Source organism: Phascolarctos cinereus, unplaced genomic scaffold, assembly GCF_003287225.1.
Source record: "Phascolarctos cinereus isolate Bilbo 61053 unplaced genomic scaffold, phaCin_HiC Scaffold_4;HRSCAF=312, whole genome shotgun sequence".
Classification (NCBI taxonomy): Eukaryota; Metazoa; Chordata; class Mammalia; order Diprotodontia; family Phascolarctidae; genus Phascolarctos; species Phascolarctos cinereus.
In genome coordinates, this window is record NW_027555847.1 from 721705177 (window position 1) to 721718824 (window position 13648).

The 13648-nt window shown below is 50.7% G+C and overlaps 1 protein-coding gene across 1 annotated transcript; it reads right to left on the reverse strand.

Annotated features, from left to right (window-relative positions):
* Positions 1-7073: 7073 nt before the first annotated feature.
* Positions 7074-13277, reverse strand: GSC2 (goosecoid homeobox 2). The gene is made up of 3 exons (XM_078154446.1): positions 12771-13277; positions 9291-9541; positions 7074-8778 (listed from the first exon to the last, which is right to left on the reverse strand). The coding sequence occupies exons 1-3, from the start codon at positions 13054-13056 to the stop codon at positions 8674-8676; spliced, it is 642 nt and encodes a 213-aa protein (XP_078010572.1). The 5' UTR covers positions 13057-13277; the 3' UTR covers positions 7074-8673.
* Positions 13278-13648: the final 371 nt, after the last annotated feature.

Genomic DNA, 13648 nt, shown 5'->3' on the forward strand with positions numbered 1-13648 from the left:
GAATATGAGGACCGCTCATTAATGTCCAAAAAGTTGGTGGACCTCAACATGGTAGTATTAGAATCTGTTATTAAATATGTGATAACAGAAACTATCACTTATGCAAAATAGTTTACCATAGTGGTGTGTGCTACAGCTGCCCAAAAATAACACTCAGACATTTTCTAGGTATAATGTGAAGGATTGATTACATCCTCGCGAGAAGCGGGCGTCTGCTTCCACCAGCAGTCCCAGGGAAGCGAGGCAAGGCACAAAGGCCAGGACAAAGGTTATATAGCCCTAACACAGAGATACCCACCCACCACTGGCTTTGAATTCCCATTGGACAGGAATTTCAGCCTTACAATCTAAAACGCGACAATCTATCCCAGAAACAAGGAATCTCATTATAACACTATCAATCCTTAGCTATTTTATCCTTTTTTAGTAATTAGCCACTACCTAACTCTGATGTAACTGGGAACCTGAAACTTAGGCCTATTCAGGCTAGTGTAACCAACCTTGAGTTTGTAACAGTCTAAGAAGTTGCTATGGCTCAGTCCATCTGAGAGATCTCACATCGTTCACATTGTTTCACTCAGTTAAAAAAACCAGAGTCTTGACAAAAGTTTGCAAAATGAGAGATCTCTTCATTGACTTTCTCGAGAAAGTGTACCCCCATGCTGCCTCAGCTGCCCTGAGAGTTCCAAGTGCTCTTTGTTCAAGGTAAGGCTACATAGACCCCAACATAGCAGCCCACCCTAACCCCCTTCCCTTGGGCTCATTGACTGAGCCTCAGGTGTACAATCTATTTGTGTAAAAGCTACCCCAGCAACAGAGAGAACAAAGAGGTATAGAGATTGTGTTAGCACGTTCCCCTCTGCAGGGCCTCACAGTTTCAGCGGTCTTTTACCCAAGGTCATACAACCAGCTAGAGGACGAGATAGACAGGATGCTCCCGTGTCTCAGGAATTTCTGCTCACACTATCCAAGAGTAGGAGAGGGAGAAGGCTAGGGGAGGGGGGCTTGTGTTCTGAGGGGTCTTCACTTAGTGTTGGTCCACATGTACCACTCAAAAGCAACAATACCAGAGCCATTAAGGAGAACTAATGACCGTCTGAGGAGGCCTCACTTCTGAGAGATCATCTCTCACAGGGGCATTTACGAGTACTTGAAAAATAACCATGCCTGTGTAGCAGACATGGAATTGACCTATAGAAGCCATCTCAGGGATCATGTTCCTAGAGGTCCCCTAGAAATTTATGGGGGCATAGGGGTATGGTAATTCAACACTTCAACTAGAAGTTGAAGAACTTCTGGCTACTTTCAGTCTTGTGGGCCAGCAGCAGTTTTTCATGTACAGCTACTGGTCCCCAGGGGCTAGGGCACTGCACCCACTCCTCTCTAAGATGCCCCTCAGCTCTTTATCCAAGCACGTAGTCCCGATCCAGTTCAGTCCTGGAGAGCCTGAAACCTAATTAGGAGGAGAGACTGGGTTCCTTTTCTCCCAACCTTTGGCTCCTTAAATTTCTGCCCTAGCATCCTGCAGACAAATTATTTAAAACTTAGATTTGAGACCCATGCCTAGGTTTTTCCACAAAGGGGAGTAAAATGTATTCCATGTACAATATGAATCAGTCATGGGACAGGTATTTTATTCCTATATACAAAAGAAATGTTAAACATCTAAGATTCACCTCAGGCATTTCCAGAACAACTTAAAACAAGATTCAGTAACTGTGAACTCCTGTTTCAGTCAGCTAGGCAGCTGATACTTAAACATCAAGAGTAAAGCAATTTCCCAGAATGCCGAACCTCTTGGATTCACGAGGTTTCCTACAAGCCTGTAAACTCTCATCTTGGAGTTGATGCCCAGTCACCTCCTGAGGAGGAGAAACACAAAGTGGGAAAGGCATCCAAGGACTGAGCTACAAGTTTACCTAAGGAAGTCATCCTCCTCTGCCACGTAAAAGAGGTTGCCGTGATCCCACAGTGAGGAGGGGGCCAGCCCAGGTACCCCACCTGACACTGGAAGTCTCAGCATTATGTGAGGCCTTTTGGAGAGTCACATGAAGAGAGCCAGCTGGAAACCGTCTCTTCTTTTAACTGCTGTGACACTCTGTACTCCTGTTGCTGTCATGGGGTCAGGGGAAAACCAAGAAACCGCTTGGGGTTTTCTCCATCAGGGCAGAGCAATAAGTCCTCTCAATACTTAGCCAACACCTGCTTGAAAGAGCCAGGAAATCTGTCGCCATCAATGTGCCCGAGAGCTTAGTAATCATTCCCCTGGTGTGTCCCCAGATGTTTCCAGGGCTGTGTGGATGTGATTGGGAATGTCTAGTTCCCGGAGGCACAGCAAGCCAAGCTCTTTAGAAACAGGCAGCTAATTAGTCTAATTGACTAACATAGGTACTTATTTCTTCCTGTAAACATTTAGGATGCCTCTGTCCCAAGCCTCTATCTGATTTAGGGTCAGAAAATTCCTTTAACTCTGAAGACTTCCTAAGACATGGCATCCATCTTAGATCATTTCAGGAGCTATGTCTGAAGTACCCCAGTTTTCCTCAGTTGCCCAGGTTCTTGCTATGCAAGTAAATATGAGTAAATCAAAGGCTAAAGTGTGCATGGTCATGATCTTGTGTCTTCTTGGTCCACGTTCCTTTATCACCTAAATATGAATGGCAGGCTTTAAGCTACCCTATGCCATCTGTGTTAGACGTTATTCTGGAAAGGTCTCATCTCTGACAAGTGGCAACAAAGTTTTATCAGTTTTCTCACTTCTCAGAGATTTTAGAGCAGTGATTGGTGGAAAAACAAAATGATATATGAAGCTTTTGCTCCCAGATCTATCCTCTGAAATCTTTGAGCATTATAATTGGTTGCCTGGCTAGGTTCTCAGAAATTTTCCCAAAGCCCATGAAGCCACTATACTCAGCTACCCATTAGCTCACTGGGAATTTGGATAGGGGGTTCATTCAGGAATGCAGGTTTAGCAAATGGAAAAGAACAAAAGAGACCGATAAGATTGTTCATTACCTAAACCACTGGCTTAGTCCCTAATTCTCCAGAACTAGGCTCTAATAAAGCATAGTACCTCTATAGGAAACGTAAGCAGGTTAACATTCACCTAGGGCTCTTGTTGAATACTTAGTATGTATAAGATGGGTCACAAAACAAACACAAGGGAACAGAAGAGGCCTCTAGAGCAGGAGCTGAGAGGAATGATGTTACCCAAGTTTCCTGCTATTCTGTCCAAAGTAAATATTTTGATATTCAGTACAGGAAGTTGTTATTCATTCCACTGGAGAGAGAGTGCCAAGGGTGTGCCCAGGAAGAGACTTGTTTGGCCTTCCCAAGTCCCTTTTCTTCTTCTTAACAAGGCACTAATCTCTTGACAAAGTTAGCTTTTTGGTAAGATGTGAAGAATGCTGGCTTGGACCATTGCCCTGGCCCCTTTAACATAATATCAAGCATGAGTAATTGATGGATTGAAAGCCAATTCATACACGTGAGCTGTACCCGGATTTGACCTTTAAAAGGGGAAGCAGAGACAAGGAGAGAAGTCGAGTGCAAAATCAGATTCAGTTGCCTTAAGAAGGCTGCTCCCAGGAGAGCAGCTAGGTGGCATAGTGGATAGAGCACAGGCCCTGAAGTCAGGAGGACCTGAGTTCAAATCCGGCCTCAGACCAAACACTTAACACTTACTAGCTGTGTGACCCTGGACAAGTCACTTAACCCTAATTGCCTAAAAATTTAGATAAGATGGTGAGTGGAAGCCCAAGCCAAGCAGCAAGGAGCTCCTGATCCAGCTGAGGAGCCGACCAGGTGGCAACCAGAGTGGAGCATAACCCAAGAGAGATCCACAACAAGGGGGAACACGTGCGAAGCTTGCCCTTTGTGGCTGTGTGAGTGGCACAGACGGTTCAAGTCCACAGAAAGGGGCCAGTTTTCCACTGATTCCCAAGTGCTTTTGGCTATGGAAGCTTCACGTTGCCCTAAGACATTGGAGACACGGGACAAGTCCCTGGGGAGGTGGTGCATGCTGGAGCCAGGAGGAAAGTTACTTTGACTTTTATGGGCTCAGGTGTAGGTTCTTTGCCTCTTTGCCCTGTGTGCAGTGATTGTTTTAGCCAGAATGCTTCCATGGGAGCCCTTTTCATTTGTTGGGGAGACGTAGCTATGAGCCCACTTCTGATATTTCCAAGGAAAACCCTGAGGCAGAGACACAGGCCAAAAAAAGAGATTATAATCACTGAGAATCCTCCAACATTGGACCTGGCTTATTCAGTTCTAGGCCATGAGTTGTGATAATAACTAAAGGTGCCCATAACCATCTCCCCATCCCCAGGAATGGGCATCTCCCAAGCTCACGAGTCTCTTGTGGAGCAGAGATGGCAAACTGATTCTTCTGAGCTGGTCAGGACCGGTGTATTCCTAGGGCAGGATTCAAACCCTACTTTCCTCGAGTCCCAGTCTGGGGCTCACCTCGCTCCCAGGACTCAGTGCAGAGAGGATGACAGACCAGGAGGGGATCTTTGAGGAGGAGTCCAACGTACACATTTTATTGAAGCCACATCGTTTTGGTTTTTGTTCTTTGATGCCTTCTGCTTTTTATGCCACAATCATTTCCTGATATGCCAAAGAAAAAAAGGGCTGAGCAACACCAGCTAACAGAGTGAGCACACCCACAGACACCTACCCCCCTTCCCATCCCACCAAGACGAGGCAAGTGTCCCACCATCTCTCCTCGGGGACCAAGACTGGTGAGCTGAGGCCAGCCGCTTTTTCACTCTTGTGTGTTCATCAAATCTGTTCTCCCCGTTCTGCCCCCCTTCCCACCCCGCCAAGACGAGGCAAGTATCCCACCATTTCTCCTCGGGGACCAAGACTGGTGAGCTGAGGCCAGCTGCTTTTTCACTCTTGTGTGTTCATCAAATCTGTTCTCCCGGTTCTGCTTCCCTTCCTCTGCACCCGTTCCTAGGTGTCTTCCCGCGTTTGCCTGAATCCTTCCTGCTCATTGTCTCTTAGAGCACACCAGGGTACCACTACAGTCATAACCAGAGGGATGTCCCACAACTGATGGGCAGGCACCCTCCTTGTTTCCGTGTTTTTCCAGCCACTTAAGGAATGTTTGGGTATTCATTCAGTTCCTGCTCTGGTGCAAAGCCCTCCACTAGGTACTGGAGATACAAAGGTGGGGGAGGGACTTGCCCAGGATCCTACAAGGAGGTGAATGACAGAGGCAGCATTTGAACCCAGGCCCTCTGACCCTACATCCATCATTCTTTCTCCTATTCCCCAGGATTTCAAGGCATTGTTCACCATGATCTGAAGGTGAGAATGTCAGGAACAGTGGGGTGTGGCTAGGAAGAACACCCCTGAAATGAGGCTTTGTCTGGTCCCAGACAGGCAGGACCTCAGGCCTGATAGATTCACTCGATTTTTGTCTCCCTCCAAGGCCCAGCTCTGCCGCCATCCCCTCCAGGGAGCCTTCCCTGCTTCCTCTCAGTGCCCCTCGGTTTGACCTTTCTTATACACTAAATCATTTTCTACCTCGTTTTATCCTTGTCTGTGTACATGCCTGAGAAGCAGCATAGAGTAGAGGAAAGGCGCTCCAGCCATTGAGTCTACCTCCCAGCTCTGAAACCTCCTGGCCTTTCACCATGGGCAGGTCATTTCCTTCTCTGGCCCGGTGTGCTGGGCCAGCCCTCTGGGCTTTGAGGGGGATGGGCTGAGAGCACTGAGGAACTTGGCCTTCGAAAGAGAAGGTCAGCTCCGATGATGATGCTAGCTTTTGTCTTCTTAGCAGGCCTTAAGGGTCACAAAGAACCCTCATCATACACAGCCTGGGAGATAAGCAGTACAAGCCTTAGTATCTCCCTTTACTGGTAAAGAAACTAAGGCTCGGGGCAGCTAGGTGGTGCAGTGCATAGAGCACCGGCCCGGGAATCAGAAGGACCTGAGTTCAAGTCCGGCCTCAGACACTTGACACTTACTAGCTCTGTGACCCTGGGCAAGTCACATAACCCCATTGCCTAGCCAAAAAAAAAAAACAAACTATGGCTCAGGTGACTTAAGTGACTTGCCCTGGATGGCTTAGCACATGAATGCTGGCACCAGGGTTTGAACCTTTATCTTAGAACTGATATACCAGCACTCTCAAATGCCACATCCTCTAAGAAGGATCCTGTCATACCAACTAGTTGTCACCTCTTGTCCTAGGACCATTGATTTAGAGCTGGGGGGAGCTCAGAGATCATCTAATCCAACCTCTTCATTTTACAGATGAAGAAACTGAGGCCCACAGAAGTTAGTTAACCTTCCCAAGGGTGCACAGACCCTAAGCATCAGGGGCAAGATTTGAACCCAGGGCCTTTGATCCTAGAGGGATTTTTCATCTAGGCACCCAGAGCCATTAATCTGGAGTCCGCACAGTGCATATAAATTGTCAGTCTGTGTTGAAGTTCACTCTCTGCCCTAAATCCTATGAAAAACTCTGGTAAGTATAGATGCCCATCGATTGGGAAATGGCTAAACAAGCTATGGTGTGTGAATGTCACGGGAAGGAAAGGGAAGGGGGAGAAGTGAAGAAGGGAAGGAAAGGGAGGAAGGAAAGGGGAGGGGAGGGGAGGGGAGGGAAAGAAAGGGGAGGGAGGGGAGGGAAGGGAAGGGGAGGGAAGGGAAGGAAAGGGGGGGGAGGGAGGAAGGAAAGGGGAGGGGAGGGAAGGAAAGGGGAAGGGAGGGAAGGGAGGGAAGGGAAGGGCAGGGGAGGGGAGGGGAGGGAAGGGGAGGGGAGGGGGGAGGGGAGGGGAGGGAGGGAGGGGAGGGAAGGGAGGAAGGAAAGGAGAGAGGAGGGAAGGAAAGGGGAGGGGAGGGAGGGAAAGGAAGGAGAGGGAAGAAACATTTAGAGAGTGCCTAGCATGTGCCAGCCATGGCAGTAAGCACTCATTTAATGGAATTTTGCTGTCCTGTAAGAGAGATAATGCGTGCAACGAATGCAAAATCTCATGGGAAGACTTCTATAGCCCCAGGAGTAAGCAGAACCTGGCCAATATCTGCACCCGTGTAAGTGAGACAAAACAGTGGAAAATGAATTTAGTAGGTCAGTCAATAAACATTTATTAAGCGCCTACTATGTGCCAGGCAAAGAGTATAATGACCAAGCTTGTCTTCAGAGAACTAGAAGTGTGCCCTCATCTGCAGAGGCTACACCTAAGGCTGGGGGATGTTGCCCATAATGTCAGACTTTCACAACATGGAAATTAACTTTGTTGAATCAATTTTTTTTATCTTTTCTTTTTTGTAAGAGGTGGCTCTCTGGACCAAGAGAGAGAGGGATATATTGGGAAAGAGAATGATATAAAGACAAAATTTATGCACAATTTTAAGGAAAAGAAAAACTGTAAAGCTGAGGTCTAGAGGAAGAGCCCAGCTTCAAGGTCACGTGGATAGTAAGTGACTCAGGTGGGTTCTCATAAAACTCTGACTTGCCCAAGGTCACATATGGATCTGAAAGAGGGTAAGAGTCAGTCCCAAGGGCTTGGATGGGCTGGGCATTTGGGGTAAGCCAGGTTGCTGCAGGCCCTTGGTGACAAATCGTATTGGACTTCAATGCAGAAACAAAGATTTGGGATTTTTCATCTAGGCATTAGGGAAGCGCAGAAGGTTCCTCCTGGGAGACGTAGCGGGGAGGAGACAGACTGAAGGGAGGGCTGCAGGGTAGAAGGCTGATGCCCTAAGTAAGCTGTGAGGTGCCACCCAGCTCTCATCTCATCTAGGAAGCCAGGCCCCAGGGATACCTCCCGCCTTTGATTTTTCCAACTTACCAACACTCTGGCTTTAATAGTCAGAAGTCCACACCTCAGTAGACTATGAACTGGTGCCCTGGACTGACAAATAACCCACATACAGCAGGACCCAGGCCCTGGCATTTTGGGCACTCCCATCCCTGCCTGTGTCAGCCCAGGACAACACATAGTAGGGGCCTCACCCCCTGAATTTCCTCTCAGGACCCAGGCAGTCCCTCAGGCTTGGGCAAATCATAAATCTGGGCCCCAGAGACCCAAGGCTACCACCACTCTAGCCAGCCCGGGGAAAAGGGGCCATGAATGGGTGTCAGCTGTTGCTAGCAGCCACTAGAGGTCCGGGTGGTCACTGGAAGGTGATGGGAAGTTTCAGTCGAAGATGATCACAAGGGACTATAGACAGGCATGCTATGGATGGCAGGTTTGGGTTGGAGGGGGGGATTGACAAGCAAAGTCCTGGCACCTCAGACCTTGGACGAGATGACCTCCCACATTTTCAAACTCTGAGATTCTATGTAGGCTCCTGACTGACATAAAGGGGGTGGGGGCACTGTCTGGCCCCCTTTTTCAGTGCCCTTCACAGCTAACCCAAGGTCCAAGAACGAGGCAGAGTGGGCCTCCTTGGTCAGGAGGGTGGAGGGACTGGATCAGGGCCAAGGGGCAGGCCATTCCCTTTTATCAACTCCCCCACTCCCCTTCACCACCAAGATTACTGACCCTCCCCCACCTCAGGCCAAAGGGCAAGGGACAAGGAGAATGAAAAGTTCAGGGACCCAGGGGAACAAGGTGCTCTCATTCTCCCCCGCCAGCCACCCCATTCTGAGCCCCCTTTCTCTCCCAGGGAGTCCCCAGACTTTTCTTTCATGCTGTCCCACCGGAGCTGCATGCCTCAGCAGCTCTCCTTAGGAGCCGTCTTAGTGCCTTGTAGGATGAGGGCTGAGGCTGACGCCCGCTTCTGATGCCGCCACTTGGCCCGACGGTTTTTAAACCAGACCTGTGGGAGGGGGAGGGGGAGAAAGACAGGAAGAGCCTGGGCTCAGAACTGAGACAGCAGGTGCCTCCTTGATTTCCCTTCCTTCCTTCAGCGGGTTGGGGAAGAGGGCTCAGGGTGAACGTGGGATCTGCTTGCAAATCCCCCAGGGACTTCACAAGAGGGCTTCTGGAAAGAGATGTCCCACGATAGAACAGGGAGGCTGGGGGGCCTGCCATGGACTTACAGAATGGCATCCCTGGGAGGGACCTTAGAACAGGGAGTGCCCGAGCTGGGAGGGTCTTAGAGGAGGAGGTGTCAGGGACCTTAACAGATGAAGGGGGAGGAAGGGCATTGAGATGGGTGGGGGAGGGAGGAGCAGACGGGAGAAATGGAAGAGGGGCAGGAATGAAGAACTGGGGGGGGGGGAACGGAGGAGTGGGAGGAGGCGGGGGGGGGGCCCATGAGGTAGAATTGAGGGGCCTGAGCCCTCAGAGGTTCCCAGGCCCTGGCCTCCCTCTCCATGAGCTCCCTACCTCCACACGCTCCTCCTTGAGGTGGATGCGGTGAGCCAGCTGTTCCCGGGCCACCACATCTGGGTACTGGTTCTGCAGGAACAAGGCCTCCAGGGCCTGCAGCTGCTCCTCGCTGAAGATGGTTCGGTGCCGCCGGGTTCTTCTCTGCAGGGGCTGGAATGGGGGCAAGGTCCCAGTTGGGGGGCCCCGGGGCCCCTTGCACACCCGGCCTGTAGCAGGAAGCAGCCTCAGTGGCCAAGGAAACCTGGAATCTGGGAGAGGGAAACAAAGGCAGAGAGAAAGTCTGAGCTCCTGACCCACTGGCCAGGCGTGGGGGCCTTCTGGGGCCAATGTCCAAGTGGAAGCAGAGCCAGCTAGTCAAGCAGGTGGGAACACAGTGTCCTAGATCTAGGACCAAAAGACACCCCAGAGGGCATCAAATCAACTCTCTCCTATTTACAGCCAAGGAAACAGAGGCCCAGACAGGTTGGAGAACTTCCCAAGGTCAGGAAGGTCATAAGAGGCAGAGCTGGGATTTTAACTGATCTTCTGGACCCAAAGCCACTGGCTCTTTCCATGGAATTTCTCTGGGAGAGACAGACAGACAGAGATGGAGACATAGGAGGGAGACAGAGAGATACAGGGGAAGGAGAGAGAGAAATAAAGAGAGGCAGGGACAGATAGAGGACTCAGTGAACAGGGACAGAAAAAACAGACATGGGAGCTCAGAGACACAGAGAGGGAAAAACAGCATGAGAGAGAGGGCAAGAGACAGAAATGGTTTTTTTTGTTTGTTTTCAGGCAATTGGGGTTAAGTGACTTGCCCAGGGTCACACAGCTAGTGTGTGTCAAGTGTTTGGTCTGAGGCCGGATTTGAACTCGGGTCCTCCTGACTTCAGGGCCAGTGCTGTATCCACTGAAGAGACAGAAATATTAATGAGAGAGACAGAGGGAAGAAACATAAAAACAAACCAAGAAACACTGAGGTAAGCCAGACACGGAGAGAGATAGAGAGAATTGAAACTGAGAGACAGACAGAGACAGAGGGAGAGAGAGATAGAGGGAAGGAGGAAAAGGAGGAGAGGAGAGAAACAGAGAGAATGGGACAGAGAGATAGGACAGAGAAGGAGGGAAAGAGATGGAGGGAGGGAAAGAGATGGAGGGAGGGAAAGGAGGAGGAGAGGAGAGAAGGGGAGAGAGACAGAGACAGGAGAGAAAGATGGAGGGAGGGAAAAGAGGAGGAGAGGAGAGAAGGGGAGAACAGAGACAGGAGAGAAAGATGGAGGGAGGGAAAGGAGTGGGAGAGGAGAGAAGGGGAAAGAGAGAGAATGAGACAGATGGAGATAGGGGAGAGAAGGAAGGAAAGAGACAGAGTGAGGGAAAGGAGGAGGAGAGGAGAGAAGGCGAGAGAGACAGAGACAGGAGAGAAAGATGGAGAGAGGGAAAGGAGGAGGAGAGGAGAGAAGGGGAGAGAGAGAGAATGAGACAGATGGAGACAGGGGAGAGAGAGATAGAGGGAAGGAGGAAAAGGAGGAAAGGAGGAGAGGAGAGAAGGGGAGAGAGACAGAGACAGGAGGGAAAGATGGAGGGAGGGAAAGGAGGAGGAGAGGAGAGAAGGGGAGAGAGAGAGAATGAGACAGATGGAGACAGGGGAGAGAGAGATAGAGGGAAGGAGGAAAAGGAGGAGAGGAGAGAAAACAGAGAATGGGACAGAGAGATAGGAGAGAGAAAGAGGGAGAGAGATAGAGGGAGGGAAAGGAGGAGGAGGAGAGGAGAGAAGGGGAGAGACAGAGACAGGAGAGAGAGATGGAGGGGGGGAAAGGAGCAGGAGAGGAGAGAAGGGGAAAGAGAGAGAAAGGACAGATGGAGAGGAGAGAAAGGGAGGGAGATAGAGTGAGGGAAAGGAGGAGAGAGAGAAAGGGAGAGAAAGAGAGGAAAGAGAGGAGAGAAAGGAGAGAGACATAGAGAATGAGACAGAGACAGGAAAGAGAGAAGGAGGGAGAGAGGTAGAGAGAGGGAGGGAAGGAAAGGAGAAGGGGAGAGAGGCAGAGATAGAATGAGAGAGAGAGAGAGATTAGAGAGTGAAAAGAGAAAGAAGGAAAGAAAACCAAACACAGAGAGCCTGATGGGGCAGAATGGCGGGAGCCAGCAGTGCCAGAGACAAAGGCAGAGAGGAAGAGAAATAAACCGAGTTGGAGACCCAGAGCAGGGGGGATCGAAACAAAGATGGACAGAAGAGAACAAAAGTGAAAAACTGGAGTCAAAGGGAGTCAGGCAGTCTGGCAGTCAAGCATTTATGAAGCGCCCACTGTGTACCAGATGCTGTGCTAAGTGCTGGGGATACAGAAAGGGGCCAAAGACAGGCCCTCCCCCAGTCTGATGGGGAGATGACAAATACCTTGGACAGACAGGATACGCAAGGGGCCGAGGAGCAGTGACCGAGAGGCCAGTTGGACACACAGTCACGAGGAAGAACACGTGACCCCAGCGTGAGCCTCCTCGGGCTGGCCCGTGGGCGGCTGACCTCCCAGAGGGGGATGATTCTGTCCCTGAGCCCTGAAGATTGAGAGACCACCTGGGAAGGGGAAGTCCCTTCCCCAACTGGGGCTTCCTTGCCTCATCTATAAAATGGGATGATCATGCTTAGACTCCCTGCCCCTCTGGGTTGTTGAGACAAAAGTGATTTTCAGATCTTACAAGGCCTAGAGAGTTAGGCATTCGTATTATTGTCCTGGAGAAGCGGGGCCTGGAGGGCACTGAGTTGTCTGGATCCAGACTCCCCTCACTTTTCTTCTAGCTTGGCCCCTGGAGAGATTCCCAGCAGCACTGCTAGAAATGGAAGGGGGTGGGGGGGAGATGGAGGCATTGCTGGGGCAGAATGGCCCCTTCTCTCGGCCCCAGCCTTTTCATTCTGCTGAGAGGCAGCCTTGGAGTCAGTCTAGAGGCCTGGGGTAGCCTGGGATCTGCCATTAACTCATACAGTGTGACAGTGGATTCAGCAGTCTGAGTCTCAGTTTCCTTTCCTGCAAAATGAGAGGTTGGACTAGGTGATATCCCAGCTTTGGCATCCCCTGTTCTAAGGCCCCTCCAGCTCTGACATTCCATGTTCTAAGGCCCCCTCCAGCTCTGACATTCCTTGTTCTAAGGCCCCTCCCAGCTCTGACATCCCCTGTTCCAAGGACCCTCAAAGCTTTAATCTTCCATGGTCTACAGTCAAGGACCATACATGCTGCTATGCTAATTCCTTTCTCCAGCCCTCCCTGAGCACTGGGTGGGAGCTATGGCCCATCTGCTCCATGCTACAGAGAGGAGCGCTTCCCCAGGCTCCCCTCGGCAGCTACAGTGATAGAGGGTCCTAGAATGCCAGGACCTGGGGGACCTGAGCAATTATTCAGAGGAGGAGACTGAGTGTCCAGGGCCACTCAAGTTGGATTCAAATCGAAAGCCTCTGACTGCCTCTCTGGCACTGACATCAGGGCAAACTGTGGCAAGCATACTCACCCAGCCAGACAGCAGGCTCCTGCAGCCCATGGGGGCTGGCATGGTGGGCACAGCAGCAGCAAATGCCACAGGCTGCTGGGCCTGGCTCCCCCAGCTCCTCAGGGTCCTCAGGCAGGGCTCCAGGAGAGTGGGACCCCCTGGGTGGCTCAGGACTCTTGACCTGGGTCTGTGGGCCAAAGAGGGGCAAGGCCGGCGGAGGAGGGCTAGACAAGATGTGGTCGATGCTGAAGGGACATGGCCTTCCGAGGTTCCCCCGGCCTGGGACAGTCCTGCCAGCCAATGCCATGCCCCCCTACTGATGCCTGGATCCCAAAACACAAGGAGATTGGGGCCAACAAGCAGCTCCCAGCCCAGCAGACTCAGAGAGCCCCCAGAACCTTCCTGCTGCCTGTCAGCTGCAAGCCAGTTATTGTCCTGTCCCAGGGAGCCTTATGGTGTGGAGACCGGCAGGCATCGATAGGTATTTCTCTCCTAAGCTCCCAGCTTGCTGGCCGGGGGCTGTCTTAAATATCTATCTATCTCTTTATATATATATATATATATATATATATATATATATTGAGGGAGAGAGATGTATAATCCCTTTGGAAAGAAAACTCTAAGACCTCTGTGAATAAAAGAAATTCTCCCTAATCTTCATAGCTTTGTGTGGGGTTAGCGTGGATCTAAGATTTAGCTAATCCTCCCGAAATGAGTCCGGGAGGAAATCTCGCCTCTCCATCTCGAGTGGAGATTGGAGGTGGCGTTTGGGGCCATTGTGAGCAGCCTGGGTCCGAGGCAGCAGGAGAGAACTGTTCCCAGGCCAGAAATGGGCCCAGAGGATTAGCACCTTAAAAAACTCTGGCCATTATCCCCTGGGGATGGGAGGGAATTGTCAC

Excerpts from the sequence above, each read along its gene's own strand:
- GSC2 (XM_078154446.1), bottom strand. The coding sequence starts at position 13,056 with ATGGCATTGGCTGGCAGGACTGTCCCAGGCCGGGGGAACCTCGGAAGG. Across the intron at positions 9,542-12,770 it reads GGAGCCTGCTGTCTGGCTGG|ATTCCAGGTTTCCTTGGCCA; the intron begins GTGAGTATGCTT and ends TCCCTCTCCCAG. Across the intron at positions 8,779-9,290 it reads TCAAGGAGGAGCGTGTGGAG|GTCTGGTTTAAAAACCGTCG; the intron begins GTAGGGAGCTCA and ends CCCCTCCCACAG.